Source organism: Solea solea, chromosome 15 (assembly GCF_958295425.1).
Source record: "Solea solea chromosome 15, fSolSol10.1, whole genome shotgun sequence".
NCBI lineage: Eukaryota > Metazoa > Chordata > Actinopteri > Pleuronectiformes > Soleidae > Solea > Solea solea.
Window position 1 is genome coordinate 9,693,709 of NC_081148.1, and position 22,600 is coordinate 9,716,308.

General features: G+C 41.8%; 1 protein-coding gene across 2 annotated transcripts; it reads left to right on the forward strand.

The window, feature by feature from the left end:
• The first annotated feature begins 701 nt into the window (after positions 1 to 701).
• map3k21 (mitogen-activated protein kinase kinase kinase 21) lies at positions 702 to 22,386 on the forward strand. 2 transcript variants are annotated; one of them, XM_058650736.1, is made up of 11 exons: positions 702 to 2,420; positions 12,304 to 12,484; positions 12,617 to 12,765; positions 13,117 to 13,292; positions 14,800 to 15,040; positions 15,563 to 15,685; positions 16,512 to 16,607; positions 18,307 to 18,457; positions 18,655 to 18,749; positions 19,651 to 20,478; positions 20,720 to 22,386. In XM_058650736.1, the coding sequence occupies exons 1-11, from the start codon at positions 1,628 to 1,630 to the stop codon at positions 21,088 to 21,090; spliced, it is 3,204 nt and encodes a 1,067-aa protein (XP_058506719.1). In that variant the 5' UTR covers positions 702 to 1,627; the 3' UTR covers positions 21,091 to 22,386. The 2 variants fall into 2 exon arrangements, with proteins under 2 accessions (XP_058506719.1, XP_058506720.1); XM_058650737.1 differs by lacking the exon at positions 16,512 to 16,607 and having other exon boundaries at positions 704 to 2,420.
• Positions 22,387 to 22,600: the final 214 nt, after the last annotated feature.

Genomic DNA, 22,600 nt, shown 5'->3' on the forward strand with positions numbered 1-22,600 from the left:
CTATTGTGTGTAGACATGCCCTATATGTTTAAATTGCATGCTGTATATTATAGGCTGTGTGTGTGTGTGTAGCTAGTATTCCTCATGTCGTGGGGACCTAAATCTGTTTGCACAGTCACATTATGAGGAGTTGTCTTCCTTATGGGGACTAAAATCAAGTTCCCATATCGTAAATTGCTACATTTTAAGGTGAAACATGTTTCAGGTTGAGGTTAGAGTCAGGGTTAGGACTAGGATTAGGCCAGTAGTAACTGTGGTTAACTTTAGAGTAAGTCGCCAGGAAATGAAGGTAAAGCCAGTGCAATGTCCTCTGAAGTCATGGAAACCAGTGTGTGTGTGTGTATGTATGTGTTTAGTGTGCTTGGGTTAGGGATTATTAGAGCTAGGTTCAGAATTGGTGTTAGGCATTTACTTGAGATGGTTAAGATTAGGGAAATAAACTAATGGTGAATGCAGTGTCCATGGATGTCCTCACAAGTACAGGGAGACGTGTGTGTGTGTGCGTGCGTGTGTGTGTGTGAGAGAGAGAAAGAGAGAGGGAGATATTATGGACCACTATTCCTATAATTTCTCAGAGGGAGCGCGCTCTCCTCACACATTCCTACAGTGGCTCCTCCTCCTACACCCCACCCCCAAAACACCAGACCCCTCTGACACGCTGACCACGTGTCACTGAAAGCACCAATCAGAGGCCACCACAGGCAACTCCAACAGCAGCGGGGGAGTCCCGCAGAACAGCCACTGCTGCCGCTGGCTCCTACTCCGGTTGGCGACTGTGAGGTTGTTTTGATTGAGGTTGACGGATTTTTTTTTTCTTCGCGTTATTAGTCTCGCATTGTGGCGTTCAAAGATGTTTGTAACACTTTTCTAAGCGCGCAGCCCTGGCCTCTTCCACAGTTCAGCGATGGAGAAATAAACTTGGGAATAACCGAAGTTAAAGCTGAGAGGAGCAACTTTTTCTGACTGCCATAGTAGTCAACGGACTGACCCGTGCTAAGCTAACCAACTAGCCAGACCATCGGGTGATTTTTGTCACGTTTATAAACGAAAAACTGAACTTCATATTCCGATACTCGTTGCTTAGATGAGATTTGCTGTGAGCAGAGAAGCCTGGCCTTCAGAAGCTCACTTTTTTTAGGTCAGAATGGTGCAGGTGCACCTCCTGCGGCACCTGCGAAAACAGCTCCATCTATAGAAAGCTAACTTTTTTTCGTGTTAGCTTCAAGCAGTAAAATAATGTGAATAACTTTATATAATATATCGTCGCTGATATATACGACTTCAGTTGAAGAGTACCAGTGTTATGTTGCTTTTAGGCGTCAGCGGCGGCATTAGCTAAAAAGTATTTCGGCTAACTTAAGCTAACACCCGTTAGCTAGTCTCTGACTCTCGTACATGTACCGGAGTGGCGACGTGGATACAGGTCTGTTGACGCTCTCTCCCACGGGACTTGGGACACGGCGTGACACTGCCGTGGGCTACGCTCGGGATTCCCCTGTGTTCTCATCAGCCAGTCGCTATAGCAATGACAGCATGTGGATTTCAGAAAGTTGCCTCTTAACGTTTTAAAGTTTTCCTTTAGTTCTAAAAGCTCAGCACCCTATGGTGCCGCTACGGCCACCGAGAAATGGATGTCTCGCAGGCCGCTTTCCCAAACGGTGAAGGGCGGCCGGGCGGCGGTGACACCGGGGAGCATGCCTGGACAGATTCACCCACAGTTCGTGCGTGGGCTCATTCTGCCCCGCTCTGCCCGACTCGCTCCCTGTGGACAGCCGCGTACGACTACGAGGCAAGCGGCGAGGATGAGCTCAGTCTGCGGCGAGGGGACGTGGTGGAGGTCCTGTCGAAGGACGCAGCGATTTCTGGGGACGAGGGATGGTGGACGGGTAAAATCAATCACCGGGTGGGCATTTTCCCATCTAACTATGTCACCTATCAGCCCGCTATTTACCGTCTCCCAGCGAGTCATGGATCTGTTGGGACACCAGAGCGAGTCCCGAGCTCGCCCGTGCAGATCCCATTCTCGGAACTGGTGCTTGAGGAGATCATCGGTGTGGGCGGATTTGGTAAAGTTTACCGGGGCACTTGGAACGATCAAGAGGTTGCAGTGAAGGCTGCTCGTCAAGACCCAGACGAGGACATAACAGCCACCGCTGGCAGCGTTAAACAAGAGGCAAAACTTTTCTCCATGCTGCAGCACCCCACCATAATTAAACTGGAAGGAGTTTGTTTAGAGGAGCCCAACCTGTGTCTGGTTATGGAGTATGCTCGAGGTGGGACATTGAACCGTGCTTTGACCGGAAGGCGCATCCCTCCACACATCCTGGTCAACTGGGCCGTGCAGATTGCACGCGGGATGCACTATCTGCACGAGGAGGCGGTGGTACCCATCATCCACCGTGACCTGAAGTCTAGCAACAGTAAGCAAAGATTGGTTTCTGTGTGAGTGTATGAAATAGATTAATATGCTCAGCCTAATTTACGGAGGAGGTCCACGGTGTGGATCAGGGGCCAACCATCCACCTGTTGCTGTTGCATCATTTTTATTCATTTATTCATTGTGTCGTTTAGGCAGTACATAACTCAGTGTCATTGTACAATAATCTATAGTCTCTTCCACCCCAGGCTACAAGCTGCAAAATATTTGAAAGACATATTGCAAGTAAGATATAACAATTAAGTACAGTGTACTTAAGTGTTTTGCTTTGACTTAACTGTTAAAATAGACTTAGTTAGCCCATTGTTTCCCCATATTTTTGCTACTCTAAATATTAACACTGAGCCTAAATTAATTAAGCCCTCAGAGAAAGACTAGTTTTAAATGCATGAAACTTTAAACCTTACTGCAATGTCTGTCAGTGGTTATACAAGTCTAACCAATTCACTTCTAATTTATCTGCACATCAAGCAGTTGTATCAGGGTGTTGTCATATGATAGGGGAGACATGGTGAAACAAAAATAAACAAACAAATGCACAAGAAAACTAACAGCAGACATTTATCAACCTGAGAGAAAAGTTGTTGGGCAAACAAATAAAGCACAATCTATATTTGTTGCAGCTTAAGCTGTCTTTGCAATATGTATGTTGTGAAAGTTGATATTGCTACACTGATTTATTTTTGATATATTATGCAGCCCTAGTGACTCCACGTCAACCATACACACTGATAGTGAGTGTCTTAAAGAAATAAAACACTTATAGTGTTCGTCTTAAACAGAAGTTGCATAAAACTCAGATCCCATACATTTAACAACATCTGAGTTGGAGCGCTGCCATTTACCTAGGGTGGGTTTGAAGAGGTGTATAAGGTCTGCGGTTTCATGAAGTGGTGGGGGATGCCATCAAGAGGATGTGAAATATAGTCGGAGTTTGCTCAGCTGGGCCACCCCCTCCTATCCCCTCCCCCTGCACTCACCCCCTCTCCTTTAACACACACTCACACTCACACACACACCTTCCCAGCCCCCTCTCCACCCCAAAATGAAATACTGTTCAAATAAAGTCAGTGATTTATCATACACATAACCAAACACACTTGTTCCACACTGTTAGATCAACCAGAGCTAATGTCAGAGGTCAAAGGTTGAAAAAGAAAGCAGACAAATCACCTATAAAGGTATAATAATTGATGAAAACATGCACTAATTGGTTTTCAGTTATGCATTCTTTCAACAGTGGATATCTGCTTGTTGTTGTTCATGGTTTGAGAAGTGAATGATGTATATATTTTAATTTAACCAGTATTGTTGTGGTGACTTGGTGGGATCATGTGGTTGAACAGTGAACTCGTCCCTCCACTGACTAGTAATTCACTATCGGCCATTAAACTGTTGAATCCTCTGCCTAAATAATGAATCGACAAGATTCTTTGAGAACGAGTCATATACGAAACACAGGCAAACCCTTTCCACCTAGGTGTGTTTTATATTGGTAACATGACTCTTAACACTGTTTCTCCCTTTGTGACCAGAGAGTCTTATCAACCTGGGGCCATGTGCTGAGCAGCTCTAGCATATGGCTGTCTGTTTGTCTGCAGCTGTAAGAGTCAGTGAATGAATGTTTACCAGATTAAGACACTTAAATTATATTTCAAATCAAATAAACATATGCCCAGTGATCATAATGTTTATATACTTACTACCATGCATGATTTTATCTTCAGGGACATAACTTTAGTGTTGATTTAGTATGACACCGTCAAGTCATGTTCTTGTACTACTGCTAAATTTGAAAATAGTTCTAATACATTATGGTAGATTAATTGCAGTAAAAATGTTTGCACTAGTCTAAAATGTGCGTAGTGCACTATGATGAAGAAGAGTCCTACCCTAAAAGTAGTATTATTTAAGATGGCGATTCATTATTATTAACAAGCAGATGGAGAGAAAGGATTTAACTGCTGTTTAGTCTGAGCTTATCGGATGTTTGGTGATCATACACAAACAAACTCCCCCGAACAGATGCAGAGCTGCTAAAACAAGTGGAAGTGTTTGTCCTGCCACTTCACTGTGACTAAGAGACACTATAAGCCTTAAATAAAGAGTAATTCATTTTAAATTGCACTTTGGAGAGACCTTTCACAATGTTCATCAATGAAATCCTTCTCATCAACAGAAATAATGTTTTTATTTTAAAGATATTTCTAATTTTCCTTGCTCTCAAGCCCTCTGCTAAGATATGAGACCAAATAATTTCTGAATTCTTCTGATTTGTAATAGTAGTGATAGTTGTTGCAGTTAGTTCCTCGTCTTGGGGTCAGAAGTCTGAACATCTGTCAATATATGGTCTTGACAGAAGGGGTTGAAAGAAGTTGTGTGCATTTGCTTTTAGCCAGTGCAGCAAGTTCACAAAAGACTCCTCTAGACACAAACAGCACCCTGTGGTGTGTTGGGTTGTTTTCCCAATAAAAAAAAAAAACTAGAATAATGCAGCTAAGAGAAGTTTTTGCATCTGCTAGTTTGGGCTTGTTGTCTGTCTGTCTTGGCGTGCATAAAGTGGTCAATTTAAAAGTAAAAAAGGAGTAAAATTATCTACACACAGGGTAAACGGAGCATAGATACATTGCAGTAAGTGTTGTTGTTAGATGTAATGCAGTCTGTTGGTGGGTCTATCCTTTTTTTGTATTTCTGGGATATAATATCAGATTGTTTCACTCAAGTGTTTTTCTCTCAGTATTAACCAGAACATAGTCAGGTACGTATGCTATTAAAGAGGCAGAAAAAAAACTGCCTCAACTCATCACCTTCACTCAGCTACTCAGCCTGTCTGTCATTTATCAACTTTCAGTGAACACATGCTCCACGCAGACAAACATACAGCTATTTGATCAATGATTAGCCTGTAAAGTAATATGTTGGAAGTCAGCAAGATTTGTTCTTTCCCTTTTGTGTTTTTCAACCTAATCTGTAAAATCCCAGCCTGTAGGGAGGAATGTTGCTAATGAGGGATAAAAGCTTAACATACGTTTGCACAATGGACTGGTCAAGCAGTGGTTGCTAGGCTACTGTGGCCAGAAGAATGGCTAGGACTCAGAGGGTCTCAAAGCCCTCGTTTTGTTTTGTTCCGTTCATATTTAATCTCCCAGAGAGCAGTGGTACTCTTTTATTGCCACAAACTGAGGGGTTTTTCTTCCTACTTCGTTATTTTTCTCCTTACTTACTTTCCTTCACTTGTTCCTTTCTACTCTAGGAGGGGACAAGTGACCTCAACCCTGCTTATTTTGATGCCTACTTATATGTCAACTTAATTTCTAAACTTTTAAATGCGATTTTGGAGTTAAAATTACTTTGTAATTGTATTTTTATAGACAAACTCCCTAAGCAAGTGTAGTCTGTGTAGTATGTGACTGAGTCACAGATTGAGCTTTATTGTCTAAGACTATGCTAATAGTATTGTATTATTGTCTTCAAAAACCTGTTTTCATTGATCAAATTAAATATTTGCAGTGTACATTCTGAGACCCCATTCTGATTTACTTGAATGGGGATTTCTAAACTATATTCATGTCAGACAAAAAGACATGGATTTTTGATTCATGTGTACAACATGCTTAAAGAAATATAAAACATTTAAAATGATTATTGTAGTAAACACGGATGGATGTCTAAGTTATATTACATTACATTACAAAGCGACTTACAATATATACAGTATATATCATGCTCTTCTTGCGTTATAAATTTCACTTGGATAAGTTATAAATGTATTCGTTGCGTCTTCTTTTTTTTGTCACAGTCTGGCTCATTCCATAACTTTTTATCAGTCTTTACAATGTTGATTTTCTCTTCAGGATAAATTTACATCTTCATGAAGATAAGAATAATAAACCACACTGAAACCTGGCCCTGAGCCAGCATTCATAACCCACTTTAACTTTGGAGTTTCACTTCTCTGTGGACGAGATTGTATGCCAGGAATGTGTGCTTGAACACCGTTGAAACTGAGAGACTTCTGTTTGAAGGATGTGCAACAGCATTCTGTAATCAGTCTTAAGCTGTTACTAGACTTCTGTGTACACTACACATACACTCCCCGTGTAGACCTCCTCCTTAATTTCTCCATACACTCATCATTCTCCTGAGTGCTGCAATAGCACACCAACCAGGTTCCAATCATTAATTAAAAAAAATTGAAAAGAAATTCAAAGTTCACATTGACAGCTATCCCAATAAGGAATTACACTATTATAAGTAGCTGCAGCAACCATAGAAAAGTGCAGTGTGATAAATTACACTGTTATTTCCTTACCTTCATTTGTAGTACACCATTCAAATGCTTCTTCAAAATTCAAATACAAGTAGTATGATGAATCACAGTCTTGTCAATCCTGTGCCAGAAATTGCAACAGTAGCATTTAGATAAGTCAAATGATCGAATAAACAATTGTCAGAAAGCTAGCTGGCGATTCCTGTAAATGCCCAGCCTTTCAAAAAAGTCCTTCTTTTCCTTTCTAATTCAGTTATGGCTTGAGCTACTTTGGATTTTTGCGCAGCACAAAATACGACACCAGAAAACATTACCTTAACTTTGAGAAACTGCAATGGACATTATTAACTTGCAGTTTATAGATTAAAAGATTAACGGAGAGAGTAATGATCAAATTTATGAAGACAATTATTAGGACGTGTAGTTTCTTAATCACTGATGAAGGTGGCTCAGACTGGACTCATAAGGCAACAAAGTAATATTGTTAAATGCATAAAAAAAAGGATGCACCAATCACATCAGCCAGTTTCTGAGTGTTCGTCTATTTCTATCTTCAACTTAATGTTTCTTTTCTCCCACTTCTGCAATGGCAGGCATACAATTATGAAGCAGACATATTTATCCAGTTATCCATTATTATTTTTCATTACTAAGTCATAATGAGTTCACACAGGGAGTTTTCCCTCAGAGGATCCCTCTTTTCCTCCTGTAGTTCTCCTCTTGCCTTGCTCTACTTATAGAGTAAGTATCCTCTAAGAGGAATAGTTACCAAAGTTTTACAAGGTGTTGCAGGGCAACTTTTTTCCTGGCTTCCCACAAATACCCCTGGTGACACACAGACAGTTACTGCCTGTCTTTTCTCTGTTGAGAAAATTGGCAGAGGGGAGAGAGGAGGAGTAGAGATGCTTTCACTGTGTTTTTTATGACCTCTCCCTGACTGCACCTATTGTTGCAGGGCAGAGTGAAAAGGAAAAGGGCCCACAGCTGAGAAGAGCAGCCTTCCGAATCAGCCAATCTCCTCCATAACCCCCAAACACATTGATTGGCACTAATGCAGCAAACAGTACTAGATAAACACATTTAGCTTTGATTATCTTTCAGTTACTCTAGTTATGGGTTCATTTTGCAAACTAGGAGTGGACAGACCAGGACCAAGTGGCCTGGAGAGACATGACCATGATAGATGGATTTAGCTAGTCATTAGCCCTGATCCTTTTTTCATCATCCAGAATGCCTGGGGCACTCTCAATTCAACCAGAGAGACAGACTATTGTTGGGAATGTTTAGCACCCTTGTTTCTGTTAACTACAGGAAGACCCACGCTTTCATACTTGTGAGCAGTTATGAAAATACGGCCATGTCAAGTTTAGAGGTTGCACGCAAACATTTTTACCGCAACTGTGCTATGTCACCTGCGTTATGTTATAAATAAAAAACGCCTTGTCTGGAATGTGCTGAAAATAATGATGGACTAACATTTTCAGGTTCTCTGTATTGTTTTGGTTTATGATTGTTTTTTTTCAAAGTTATAATACATTGTTATCATTAAAACTATGCAAATGTGTTACTCAGGGAAGTTTTAAGGTACAATACAATGGGTATGAATGTTTCCAGATAGATTTTAATTTAGTGAAGGTTCCTTAGTACAAAGATGTAAATTGTGTCCATTAAGACGGTCTATAAACTATTAAGTGTATCTACCAAAACACTTCCACATTTGCTTTATATTGTTATTTTTTTATTTTTGTAGCAAATATAATGCAGGATGTTGCCACATTTTTATTTTTTTTTCATTTACCTTGAGGGGGAGAAGGCAATGGGAAGAAGCGTGGGACCTGCTTTGAAGGCAGCAGTTCTGCTTCTGATCTTCCCACTGTTCCACCATGAAAGATGGGTCTGCCTGGAGATCCACTGTTGGAAAGGGGAATTAAATGGGGGTTGGACTGAGGGTGGGGTCTGCCTTGGGGGCATATCCATCTCCAGTTGCATTGCTCTGTTCTCTGCTTCAAAACCTTTTCTTTTTCTCAGCATGAAAAACAAGGTAGAGTCTGAGTGATAACTAACTTAGGAACAACTTTTATGTGAGAACAGATTGTGCATGTGTTTAAAAGGAAACAATGGTGAGAGTGTCTGATCCATTTAAACATTTCATTACACCAAACAGGTTTTGTAAACTCTGCAGGTGGCAATTGTTGTACTCAAAACATAATGACCTAATTATACCCTGCTTACAGCTGTGTTTATTGTGTTTTTTTTAAATACAGTGTACTATAAACCATTTATTTATACTTAAGCACAAGCACTGGCTCACTTTCGACTATTCTAGAACATTGTGCTACTATATTGACATTGCACGACTGAATAAACAGAAGGATAAAGGCATATGTTGCCTGCACTCAGTAATGACCTAACTATATCTATATATATGTCAATTTTCTGTAATTTGGTATAACCTTGGGCTAATTTATTGGCATGCAATAGTGTGTCACTGTGCACTTCTTACAATTTAATGACATTGCCTGTTTTAAAATGGATGAAAATCACAAGATGCACAAGCAATAATTAGGTTACCATTACTTCACCTTTCTCTGTAAAGCATCCTTCCCAAACCATAACCAGAGTTTATGCACAAGGCTTTACTTGTACTGACTTTTCATTTCATTTGAACACAGGCACAGGAATTATCTTTACAGCTCAAGGTGGGCTTTGGGATGGAGTTTAACTTTTACGGAGACCCTCAATGGAACTCAGCCATATCCAGAACATCTTGAAGTGGACTTAAGCACACCTGGACACAGTTTCAGTCATTTAAATTAAGATTAAACAAATATTAATTTAAACAGACAGCTTTTCCCTGAAGGTTGTGGCTTTGACATTTACTTATAGTTTGTGGACCAGACAACATAAAATGACCAGTTGCTCAGCAGTGGCTATGTAGTGTAACTCTGGTAATATCGTGGCTGCTGATAGACTGCCAGACAAAATGGCTGGCTGGGGTTTTTACGGATATATTAGTGTAACGTCAGCATGGAGTCATGTAGACGGGAGCTCTGTCTTTTATCAGAAATTTCTAGAGGGCTGACACAGAAGTGTCATGGAGCTACAAAGAAAATATTTGGCACGACATTCTATAGGCCAATCCATATAGACGGGTTTATCCTAAAACCACTGTTCTTCTAGGTTGTGTAACTAAGCCATCATAAGTCATTATAAACCTACACAGCCTGCTGGGAGGAATCTATGGAATCACCGAGAGAGGACTTGACAACAGGAAGTCAGAGTATATCATTGGTCTAGTGAAACCAGTTTGTAATGGTATTCCTATTGTTGCAGTGTGGGTAGAGGATCCCCTCTGTGCCCTGGGCTAGTAATGGCACCAATACGCTTGTTATCAGTAGAGACCCATACGAGTCACATGCCTGCTGAAAATCATTTCATGGGTCTTTTAAAATGTTTTTCAAATACAAATTAAACATCACCACAAAATGTTCCACACTGGTTTGTTTCCAAAGTTACCTTGATGTCCATGTATCCTCTGTGAACTTGGTACAACAGATACTTTCCTGTTGTGTCTTTATGCCATTATGTTTGCGCTGCAGTACACGTTGACTGTTTATTTTAAGATATTTTTAGGATATGGTATAAAAAGGTTAACCTATGTGGTACATCATTTGGATGCAGAAATTAGCAATTTTGTATCTATAATTAAAAAACTATAAATGAACCTGTGAATTCCAGCAGCACAATTTAATGAACCAGTACAGTTAAATGTCCATTAGTCTTTACAATCACACTTAAGCCCAGTCGGCCGTTATGCAGTAGCTGACCGTCTTTAGCCCTCATTTCTTCTTGGGGCAGTGTTGACAGGATGGATTTACAGCCGATAACCAAAACATGCTCTTATTTTCATTGGACGGCCCTTAGCTTTGTTTACAACATGCAGTCACGTCGGATCACCGTGTTTAGCTTATGCAGTGTTATTTACATTTACATACAATGTTTATGCTATGCAGATACATTGCATCTAAATTACTGTAATTGAAAATTTTAGAAAATGTCTACAGATACAAGTTGTCAGGTTGTCTTTTAGGTCAGCTCTCTGGGAGCGAGTCCAAGGTCAGTTGGACATGCAGTGCACCGCTGTCTTTCAAGTAATACTTTCAATAGTGGATCTATAGAAAGCCGTTAACAAACAATAACGTTACTGTTGAAGAAACACTTGTTATATATTCAGCACTTTGTGTCATTATCATGACATCCTTTTTCCCCCATGGGATTATTATAAGGGTGTTTATTACATACAATTACACGCATTTAAATCCCAGCAGATTGCCATGAAAACCTTTGCCAGCTAATGGGAACTCACTACCTCTGCAGGACTGAGAATTTACGCAACTGACAGGACATGTTCGAACTGACCTGCATTGGAAGCACTCCGTGTAAATAATGAAATGGGACAGTTTGTAATGTGAGGAGTTCTTGGCAGAGGCAAAAGCAAATGTTGAAAATAATATGGAGAGCATGAAAGGATCAAAGTGTCTGTTTTGGTTTTTGATACACCACTTAATGGAAAAGGCCACTGCTTTTTCAGAGAAAAAAACAAAACAGGAATATTCAGCAGTTTGTATGTCAGCACACAGGTAGTCTATCCAAAAGGAAACACTGGACCCTTCTCATTGTCCTGTAGCTGACTGTTGTAATGATACACGTAAAGCAAGTAATGTTTTGTGTAATCCTGGTTTTGTGGTTTTTTTTTATTTTTTTTATTTAACTTTCACTTAAAGGTCCAGGGTGTAAGAAATAGAGACATGTCCGTCCCTTTCCCGAGCACCTCGGGGAACTGCGGTGGCCTCCGTAAGGGAGGGAAAGTACAAATAAAAGGATAATTCTAGGATTACAAAAACCAAAGGATTTTTTATTTTTAAACAGTTATACACTCAATCACTAATCAATCACAAATTGTATTCATATCAACAATCAAAAAAGATATACACCAGTTCTAGCTTCCTCGACTCCAGTTTTGAGAGTTTGTCATGATATCGTATGTGCATGTAAGACATTACATTATGTTTTTGTTTTTTAGAGAAGACCTTTTTTTTTTTTTAGAGAAGACTTTGACTTCACATGAGGTGGTTGTGTCTTCACAGTGGCTCGGGCTCTCAGGACAGGTGTAGTGTTACACAGAGGTTTGGAGGGTTCTGGCTGTCTTTAATGTGTTAAACAGTTTTAGGACCTGAGGACAGATTCTTTGTTGCACTGTCAGCCCTCTGTTTCTGTAGTAATAAATTACCTACATAGTGCTGTTGGCCCTGTTGAATATCGACTATCATCTCTTCACCTGCACGGATGTCTTTTTCTCTGTCCCCCATTGTCTGTGTCTCCCCTTTCTCCTTCACTCTTCTCTCTCCTTTCACAGCTTCCCCCCCTCATATATGTTCCTTTTATACCCATGCAGTCTTCCCACTCGTCCTTTTCACTCAATCACGTACCACTTATCATGCACTTTCCCGTATGTATGTTGACTTGTCTTCCTTTTTTCCCGCTCTTCCCTGATTCCACTCTAATGTATGCCCCACGCTGTCGTCTCTCTTTGCAGTTTTATTACTTGAAAAGATCGAGAATGACGACATCGGGAGGAAGACCTTGAAGATCACAGATTTCGGCCTGGCCAGGGAGTGGCACAAAACCACAAAAATGTCAGCAGCAGGCACCTACTCCTGGATGGCCCCCGAGGTCATCAAGTCGTCTCTGTTCTCAAAAGGCAGTGACGTCTGGAGGTATGACAATTCACACACACACGTCGCACGCACAGACCCGAGAGGCAAATACCTACTTTTCCCTTTGTTTAATATCCTTTCCTTTTTCCCTCACTTTCTTTTTATTTCCTCTGTTTGCGTGCCATCCACCAGCTATGGTGTCTTGCTGTGGGAACTGTTAACAGGGGAGGTGCCATATCGAGGGATAGACGGCCTGGCTGTAGCCTACGGCGTGGCAGTCAATAAGTTAACGCTACCAATCCCCTCCACCTGTCCGGAACCCTTCGCTAAGCTCATGGAAGGTAAATTACTAGATGCAGGCCTTTTTTTATTTGACCGTTACAATATAATCAAATCTCAGGTTATTCTTATTCTAAAAATATAATATCACATAATGAACAGGAAATCTTACTCCAAGGAAGTAATAGTAGATGTTGTTACAAAAATAATAATAATAATAATACAGTGTAATAAGAACCACTTTGAAAATGATCTGAGACTATTTTAGATCAATATTTCAGAGTATTTGACTATGTCATGTTGTTTCTACATGTGCACAGTGCTCGTCTTATATGTCCATAATATGATTTCATCTCAAATATACTATACATCTATGTGTGTGTAAATCTATGCATTGCAACGTATGTGTCCAGAGTGTTGGGATCAGGACCCACACGTGCGTCCCTCCTTCTCCTGCATCCTGGATCAGCTATCGGCCATCGAGGAGGCTGTGATGGCCACCATGCCCCAGGACTCCTTTCACAGCATGCAGGATGACTGGCGCGTGGAGATTCAGGAGATGTTTGACGAGCTCAGGACCAAAGAGAAGGTAGAGCAGCTTGTCGAGACTTGGATTTCCTCCTTTATCACCTGTTTTTCACTGTGGGTATTGTGCAATTTGAAATACGTCCTATATTTTATGCCACTACATAAATGTTATATATGTTATAAGTTCTCATTTTGCATTACAGTATCGTTGTATCATTACAGTTATTGTGATGGTGTCTCGTGGTAATGCTCCATCTTGTTTTAAATCAGTAAATACGGAACCGAGGCTTGACATAAAAGTTGGATATTTCACAAAATAATGAGTAGATAACAGTAGTAGTTGTAATTGCAGTAATTTATGTGATAATACACGTGGTCTTGTTTTTTTGTTGTTGTTGTTTTTTTTTTATATAAATATTCAGTCTCTGCGTCCCGCCTTCTCCTTCCTGCTTTTAATTGGTTACTTTCAGCAGAGGGGCTAATCGCACATTTAACAGAGAGTAGTTAATGCCGATGTGCTTTGGTGTACTTCCCCCTTGTTAAGACCTTAATCTGCTTCCTGTACAATTCTCTTGTCGCCGGCTTTCAGAGGGGGGTTAATTAGCGCTTGGAGAAATGGCAGGATCAGCACACAGACCTGGGTCAACAAGTGGTGAATTGATTGACATGGGTACTGAAATCCCTACAGGTGGTGGTGGTGTTTATTTTGTTTTGTCTGGTTGTGAGTAGCAAGTAAATCTTAATGAAGTGTTCTGTTGATATAGGTTATGGACCAAGGAGGACATTACAAAAGTGCTTTCTCTAGTTATTATTTTGTATTATAGGTGTAAATGTTCAGTTTTTTTTCTTTGAGCATGCACCGTTGTGTCACATAACTCACAATCATTCAGATAACTCACTCCTATTATAAATTAGAGGAGAAAAAAAGAAGTTCCCATTGCAGATTACATGTAGAATTAGGGCAGCACATCAGCAGATTTCCTGTTAACATCCCACAGTAATCTCGGTCTAGGTGGGTGGCTGAGGGGGCTTGACTGTAAAGCTGCTTTATGGAAGTCATCCAGTAAGGATTATTATTACTCAGCTAAGAGCAATTAAAGGGAAAATAGAGGGAATAACAGAGTAAGCCATGGGAGGAGACACAACTGTTTAACTATGAAACACCGCTTCTTTTTTCTCCTTGCGTTCCTTTTAGGGCTGAACCATTTTGAATAAATATCTAATTGCGATTATTTTGACAGGAATTGCAATTGCGATATGATTCACGATATGAGAGGGAATGGTCATTTTTACATCATTATTCTAAACATATTTAAAATGAATATTGTGTGATATTTGTGCAGATCTGTGAGAAACAAAGATGTTCCCTGCAGCGATTTCGATAAAATTTGTTTTATTGTTCGGCCCTAATTCCTATTCTTTCTTCTTATTCTGACACCTTAATTACCCACAATGCAACTTAGAAAATGAGGAGAAATTACTTCATCTTGTCACTCAGGAGATTATAACAAAAATCTGCCTAATAAATGAATATATACACAACTGATCTTCATACCTGGTTCCTCCAGGAGCTACGTTCGAGGGAGGAGGAGCTGACGCGCTCCGCCCTCCAGCAGAAGTCTCAGGAGGAGCTACTGAAGCGTCGGGAGCAGCAGCTGGCAGAGAGGGAGATCAACGTGCTGGAAAGAGAGCTCAACATCCTCATATTCCAACTCAACAAAGACAAGCCCAACGTGAAGAAGAGGAAGGGCAAATTCAAACGCTCCCGCCTCAAACTCAAGGATGGAAACCGCATCAGCCTTCCCTCAGGTGAACAGACAACAAACACGTTGAACTTATGTCTGATTGTGGCATTTGTTGATATGAAAACTTCAAATGAGTTTAACTTGTAGCTGAACCACGTCACACTCCATAGTGAATGGAGTGTTAATATCTGCTCCACAAGGTGTCGATATGCCATTCAGACTTTCACAGTGTTCATTTCTTTGAGCTGGTAGAGTAACTCTGTCTTCTCTTCAGTCCTAATAGTTGACCGGCCTGAACTCCGTCATGTTTTTCTCGCTATTGTTTCTTCTGTGTACTTCTTTTATTTTCAAAGCCAGGGGGGCGGAAACTGTGGAAAACAGTGGACAATCTTTGTCGTAATAGCCCAGTCATTTTCTGTCATTACATAAACGACTGACAACAGTGGATTCATCTTGTATGAGTACAATAATCACTTTATCTAGTCTGTTCTATTAATCTAATAGTCCACTGTGCCTTCTTTTGAAGCACTGAGATTTTTAATTACAACTGTTGCTCCTGTCTGTACTTCCATGTTGCATCATGCAGACTTCCAGCATAAGATCACCGTGCAGGCATCGCCGTCTATGGACAAGAGGCGGAGTCTTCACAGCACCAGCTCCTCTCCACCCAGCAGCCCCACACTCATCCCCCGCCTAAGAGCCATTCAGCGTAAGATTTTTCCTCCCCCATAATTCATTTTTCCTCAGCACAATGTCTCATCGTCTCCTCTCCCACCTCGTTGTCAGTGTTCTTGGCCTTGTGTTTTATGAATAAAACGATTCCAACAAATTCAAATCAGCTCATGGTTAACCCACACAGAAAACCTATGGGAGCCGTGAGCATGGGCAAAGTGTTCCAACGTGATGAGAGCTGTGTGAACAAAAGCTCCAGAGCCACAAGTAGACAGCCAGTTGTTTGAACAGAATGTTGTTAGTCACACACCAACGCCCCTGCAATAACTGGAACAAATTCCTCCTGGGCATTTATGGTAGACGGTGACATTCAGGCAGAGGGCACAGATAGTTGCTCAGAATCACTTTTTTATTTGTGACGCTTCACCATAATGGAGATGATTGATATGGCACAAGATATTTTACAGAAAATATGTAAAAAAAAATTTCCTTTAAAGGGATTAAAAAAATCTATGTGGTTGGTAAATTTAAGCGTTTAGAAGTTAGGTTTCAAATCATGTACAATTCTCTGCTCTTAGCTGCCAGGGGAGTGTCCACAGAGGCACTGCAAACATGATATACATTAAATATCCACTGACAAACTTTATGAGAAAGGGAACCATTAACATATTTCCTTAATCTCTGATGACAAATCATGGTCATTTTAAGTCTTAATATAATACATTGCCTTCAAAATGTTGTGGCTCCTGTTTGAAATAGAGAAAACTCTGAATAGTATAAAACTACTAAATGTTGCCTTTTGGGGAAGGAATTGTCATATTGCTCATGTCGTTCAGGGGTAACCTGTATGTTTCCTTCCCCAGTGACGTCCCATATGCAGAGGGACAGTTTATATGTTTACCAACAGGATGTTGATCTGACCAGCGAGCTCACAGCCGTCTCTGAGCTCAGAAGGAAAGGCAAGCGATTGTTAGCCACATGCGGCAGCGTGGGTGTGGACGCTTTAACGGCAACGAGTGCTGAGTGTGGTGTTGGCTAACTGTAACAGTCGAAGGTGGTTGTAGCTTAAGTGGGGAAGACTGTACTTGCTCCGTGGGTTTTTCCTGATGTGAGGATTAAAACAAGGTCTCGTTGTTTTTCTGTTGGTTAAAATGTGTCTCACAGGTTTTCTGTCTAACTTGAAAATCATACAAGAGGAGCCCATCATGGCGGGTTTTGATCCTAGTTTGTTGCTCTCACATGTTTGGTGGATCCAGTTTTCTACTTAATCACATTTTCACTAACCCACACACGTCTAAGAAGCTTTTGTAACAACAGCTTTTTTTAAGTGTCTAATCTTGCCTTTTGGTTTTTCGTGTGCTAAAATAAAAGAACATTGATCTTATTTTCTAGTACAGTGTTTCTCACAGACCAGCCAGGGCGCACACACACTGTACATGGTGACAGTGGTTCACTGGTTAGTTAATACTGTGCCTGGGTTACCAATAGAGAATCTACCTAACTTGCAAACCCAGACACTTGGAGAAGAAAAATACCATGAACATCATGCTTTACGTTTAACATTTGCATGGAGAGGGGCGGACGAATCACCCGTCAGACTTTTGCGGGCGTGGAACAAGTGAACAGAACGATAACGTTGTGCTTTTTAAATTACGATTAAAAAAAAGTGTTGGTTCTGTGGTGGCCCAATGGATGGGAAACACTGTAGTATGAAAAGGTTAAATTAGCCCTGTTCAGACTAGGGTTGGGTCACACTCACGTTTGAATCGATAACGGTGTCATAACTAGCGCCTTCACTTTGGTACACATGCAGTACAGTGGTTTCCAAACTTCTCAAACTCTTGTTTTATTTTCACATTTGAATGGACTTGCTCTTATCTGTAATCAGGGAAGCGAGCAGTGACCATGCATGAAAGTCAGTGCAGCTTATATGAACTGCATCAGGCTCCGGGTTCTGATCACATACAAAAACAGGAACCCTGTCAGGGGCCTGTTTTGTTCTCTCAGGCCTGAGCTTTGCTGTAGCTCACAGTTCAGAGGCGGAACAGTACGTGTTTCTCTGTGGCACTACTTTCTCTCTCTCTCTCTCGCTCTCTCTCTCTCTCTCTCTCCTGAGATTCGGCACAGATTGATTTGACGACCAGTGAGTCTATACCATAAAATACCTGCGTTTGATACCCAACCCTAGTTCAGAACTGGCGTAAACATCTGTCTAATGGACTGCTCTAAACACATAATAATAAATATGAATGCAGGACGGATGCAGTGATGACATATTTAAGATTGGATCGCTTATTACCCACATACGGCCACATTCATCAAGTGTGAATTCTATTGCTCAACTGTGGTCCTCTGAAGCTGGGTTTCTCAATCCTGGTCCTCGGGTTGGAGCAGAGAAACATCTAAAACAAGGAGGGCAGTGGGTCCAAGGACCAGGATTGAGAAACACTGCTCTTAAGTCGCTCTGAGTCTCCCTGAATGAAATGTATTGAAATGATTGAGCACTGTTTTAATTAAGTCTTTTTTACTACAGAAAACATAACAAAAATAATATCTCTACTATTCTGGGGGAATGTTAACACATGTGTTAAGACCTTTAGATTCTCCTGAGCAGTAGTATGAGTCTGTAATAACGTGTCTGGTCTCCTGTGTTAACAGTTACTCAAGATGAGAGTAACCGTACGTGGGGCCGCAGCGCCCTCTTCAGGCCAGAGGAGTTTGACGACGTGAAAAGAGGAATCAAGAAGAAAGGGAGAACCTGGGGCCCCAGCTCAATACAGAGCAAAGAAAGACCTGCTGCTGCTGAGAGGTAGAGTCCGTACGCACTGACACACACACAAAGAGGTGAACTCTGTGGGGAAATACAGGTCGATAACGCTGGGTGGTGTACTTAAACAATCATTTCATTCATGACTCGTTTCTATTGTGTACCGGGATTAACAAAAACATAGTCTTTTGAGAGACTCCAGTCTATTCATGTTTGTTTTTTTTGTCCGATGTCCTCAGGGTGCGTCCTCTGTCAGACGGCAGCAACCCCTGGTCCACCAGCCTGGTGAAGTCTCAGAAGTCTGTCCCTCTCTCTGCCCTGTTTGCCGAACAAGGTCAGCTTGTGTTTGCTCTATAATTTAGAAGTTGTTGTGTAATCGTGTTCGGCAGTTTGTGTTGACTTTCTCATGTGTGGTCTGGTTTATAAAACTGCATCGTCTGTCACTTGAACTCACTTTCAGTTTTGGTTTTTGCTACTTGCTGTTTGGTTGTTTATTATTTTGTTTAGACTTGGATCTTTATTACTTAGTATGCATATATTACATATAGATACTTACATGTTTATAGTCTGTACATGCTAGAGTATTCAATATCATTTCTTAATATATCTTTCTTTTATATTTCTTAAAATTCTTGTATGTTTACAGTGTTAGAACGACAGTAGCAGAGATAATTAAAAAGTAAGGAAAATAATAGTAAACATGCATGAAAAAACAATGAAAATACAAATGTTTTAAGACTCTCTCTGCGGACTGCATTTTGGTTCGGATGTCGTCTTTCACACGTGTATACATCATGGGGATAGCGGTTTCAGTCCGACGTTTACGTTGCAGCATAAGGTAGTGTGGTTCGAGCACCTGAACGAGCCGTTGTTTTCCACTACCGAGTACGGGCATAAATCTTTGCATCTTTGCATCAAAAGTTGTTATCTTTATGGCCCGCGGAGAATCGGCTGCTAATGTTAGTGATTCCCTCAGTTTCTGTTGGAAGCTAACGTTAGCGTAGTGTGATACCTTGTCAAGTGGTTTCTGAGGTTTGTAGGATTTTTACAATAACTGACCTCCGCTTGGCAGATCTTGCAAACCACTTTGGTTGTATCCAGCTCTTTGTCCTGTGTTGTTTTAAATCTGAAAGCGTTCCAGGCGTCAGACTTAAATTGGGGCGTAACATGTAGTCACTGCACTGATTATATTTAACAGAACAATTTCGATGTTAATTTCATGTCTGTGTTTGCAGCGGGGGCCGGTAAAGACGAGGCATTCGTGCAGGAAGGTCCCGACAGCAGCTCCAAATCAAAGCAGCTCAAGTTCCCCAACCAGGTTTACATTGATCTACCTCTATGGAGGGACGAGCAGCAGCCTCAGAGCCCCGGTTGGCATTGTGGGCCTGGAGAGTCTGGGGTCGGGGCAGCAGGTCAGGGGGGCCTGGCAGAGACTGCAGACGACCCCTACACCACCACCTCCACCTCGTCCACCTCCACCACCCCACAGCTCACCCCCACCAACAGCCTGAAGCGGACGTCAGCGCGCCGCAAGACTGACTCGGTGTTGTACGGCTGCGGCTCGTTGCTGGCATCGGTTTTGCTCGGCTATGACATCAGGGAGGCTCTCAAAAACTCGGCCCCCGGCGAAGATAGTGAGCCGCCGCGTGATGAGAAAGAGAAGAAGAAGAAGGAGGGCCTGTTTCAGCGCGCCACCCGCTTCCGACGCAGCACCTCGCCGCCAAGCGGCCGCTCTCGCAAAGACGAGGTTTTGACGAACCACACCCCCGCGCAACCTGTTAATCTCATCTCCATGTCAGCCATTATGGAATGCAACTCCACCAAGTGTCTCCTGCCGTCCGAGGCGGACGCGTCAGTGTTGAACACTGGGAAAGTTGAGCCTGTGGTGGACGATAATCACGCAGAACCACCCAGAGCCACTGGCCAAGCGGCATCCACAGAGGGCCAGCTTAACAGGACAGCAGCTAAAACACAGACAGTGCAAACCCAAAGCCAGCCACCAGAGCAGAGCAACCAGAACACGGGGACAAGGCTGCGAAGAAAGAAATACATCAACCACAATAGTGAGTAACATGCAACAGGGAAGTGCAAGTGAATAGAGGTGCTGTTTTTAAATAATCAGCATTTTAGAGGATAGATGTAAGCCGTATTTACCTGAAGAGGTCGACCAAGATGGGTTGTTTTGAAGCCGATAATGGCTGATAGATGATGCAGTTTGTTTGTTTTTTTCTTCTATATGATAAAATGTAACAGTTAAATTAGTTAAATAATAATAATACATCTATCCCCTCTGCCTGCCTCCAGGCAATGGCCCTCCCACTCTGGCTCCTCCCGCCTCACAGAAGAAACAGGAGAAAGAGAAGGAGGGAGCGTCAGAGAAGTCCTCCAGCGGGGAGTCCCACTCCAGACCACGGCCAGTGTCGTTCCGAGCCAAACCTCACGCCTGGGCCCTGCTGCGAGGACGCAACAAGAGCTACTCCCTGGGCCACTACTCTGGCGAGAAGGCGGCGCAGAACCTGAACATGGTGCTGACGTCGGAGGTGGGGGTGGGCTGCTCCCTGCTGGACATGGACACGGAGGGACAGAAACGAGACTGCACCGTGCCGCTCTGCCGCATTCAGAGCTCGCCGGCGCGGCAGACTGTCTTTGAGCTGGAGAAAGAGTTCCTCTCTTAGGAGCGTTGAGAAGTGATCTGCTGTTCTCATCGTTCACCCCATGCAATCCTGAGCTTTCCCAGAACATACAGGTTTATTTGTTTTGGTCTAGAACTCCTGGAGGGTATAGAACCAGGCTGCCTTTGAGGGGAAGAAAAAAAAAAAGAAAGTTCTATAACCTAGAACCCAGCTTTATCTTAGTCCTAGAATGTAGTGATGTCATCGTTCTAGAGCATAACCAAGTGTGAGGTTTCTCGAGCACGTCTGTGTCACAGATGATTCTAGAATGTTGCACCTTTGTCTCAGTTTGAGAACAGTCTTCCCCGTGTGTGTATGTGTGTCTGAGCGTGTGTGCGTCGTCTGACACATTCACTGACATACACACTCGTGTGGTTCTGAAAGCTGAGCAGAACACACCAGAGCTGGATCAGCAGCTCTCTCTTCCTCTCACCCCTCGGTGCTCGACTGTCACCCCTCACTTCTCCTCCTTCCCTCCCTTGTCCTGTCGGTGCAGCTAAACGTTGACCGCCCGCTGCAGCTTTCACAACACAATACCCTCACCTTTTTATTTATATATATATTTTTATAGGTAATTTAATATGGAAAGACTTGACCGTACGTTAGCGACCAGCAGGACATACATTCCATGTGTCAGTTTCACAGTGGTGTCATCACGCTTTTAGATTTTTTTTTTTTTTTTTTACTTGAGAATCATGCATGCATGTACCTTTAATGATGAACAAAAAAAAACAAACTATATTATGTGTTGTTTTGTAAATATTTCTTCTTATCCAGCGTCATGCTGCCAGTTGTTTTTTGTATTTCCTGCACGCTGTCTGATGACGGTTTGTGCTTTTAGGCGACATACTGGAGCGCAGCAGGGATGAAAGTGTGTTTTCCTCCTCAAACGCCCTGAAGATTCTGGGAATTTTCCCCCCACCCTGGAACGTTGAATTTTATTTCTAATGACCTTTTTGGTCATGTGTTGCTAATATTTTTTTTTGTGTGTATTTATAGAAAGTTTTCTTTGTAATATTTCATGTGTTTGGTACACTGCGTCAGAGGGTGAACAACACTTCTGTCAGGAAAAATCTGCCTCAGATTACTGAATTCTCAGCGTAATCCCACCGAGGGCATCTGATTGGCTGGAGCTGTGATGACACAGCGTGATATCAGTTTAAACTGTGGACAGATTACCATAGAGCCTGGGAGCGGCCTCACAGGAGGACGTTTTTTTGCAAAAAAAAGAGAGTTTAATTTTTATCGTCATGTGCTCGCAACTTTCTAATTCATGCAATCAAGTTTTAGTTCTGTTTTTAGTTTGGTCTTTTCTGATGGCAGATATGAAACTGCAGTTAGAAATAATTAGAAAGTGAAACAATAATTAAACAACAAGCAACAAAATTGCCAAATACCAATGTTTTTTTAGGGAAAAAAAAGCTGATAACTGACATGAACTCCCTGAGTCTTTTTTAGTTCTGTTTTTCTTTAATATGTTTTACAGTGTTTTTTTATTACAGTGCTCACATTT

Excerpts from the sequence above, each read along its gene's own strand:
- map3k21 (XM_058650736.1), top strand. The coding sequence starts at position 1,628 with ATGGATGTCTCGCAGGCCGCTTTCCCAAACGGTGAAGGGCGGCCGGGC. Across the intron at positions 2,421-12,303 it reads TGACCTGAAGTCTAGCAACA|TTTTATTACTTGAAAAGATC; the intron begins GTAAGCAAAGAT and ends CTCTCTTTGCAG. Across the intron at positions 18,750-19,650 it reads TGCCCTGTTTGCCGAACAAG|CGGGGGCCGGTAAAGACGAG; the intron begins GTCAGCTTGTGT and ends CTGTGTTTGCAG.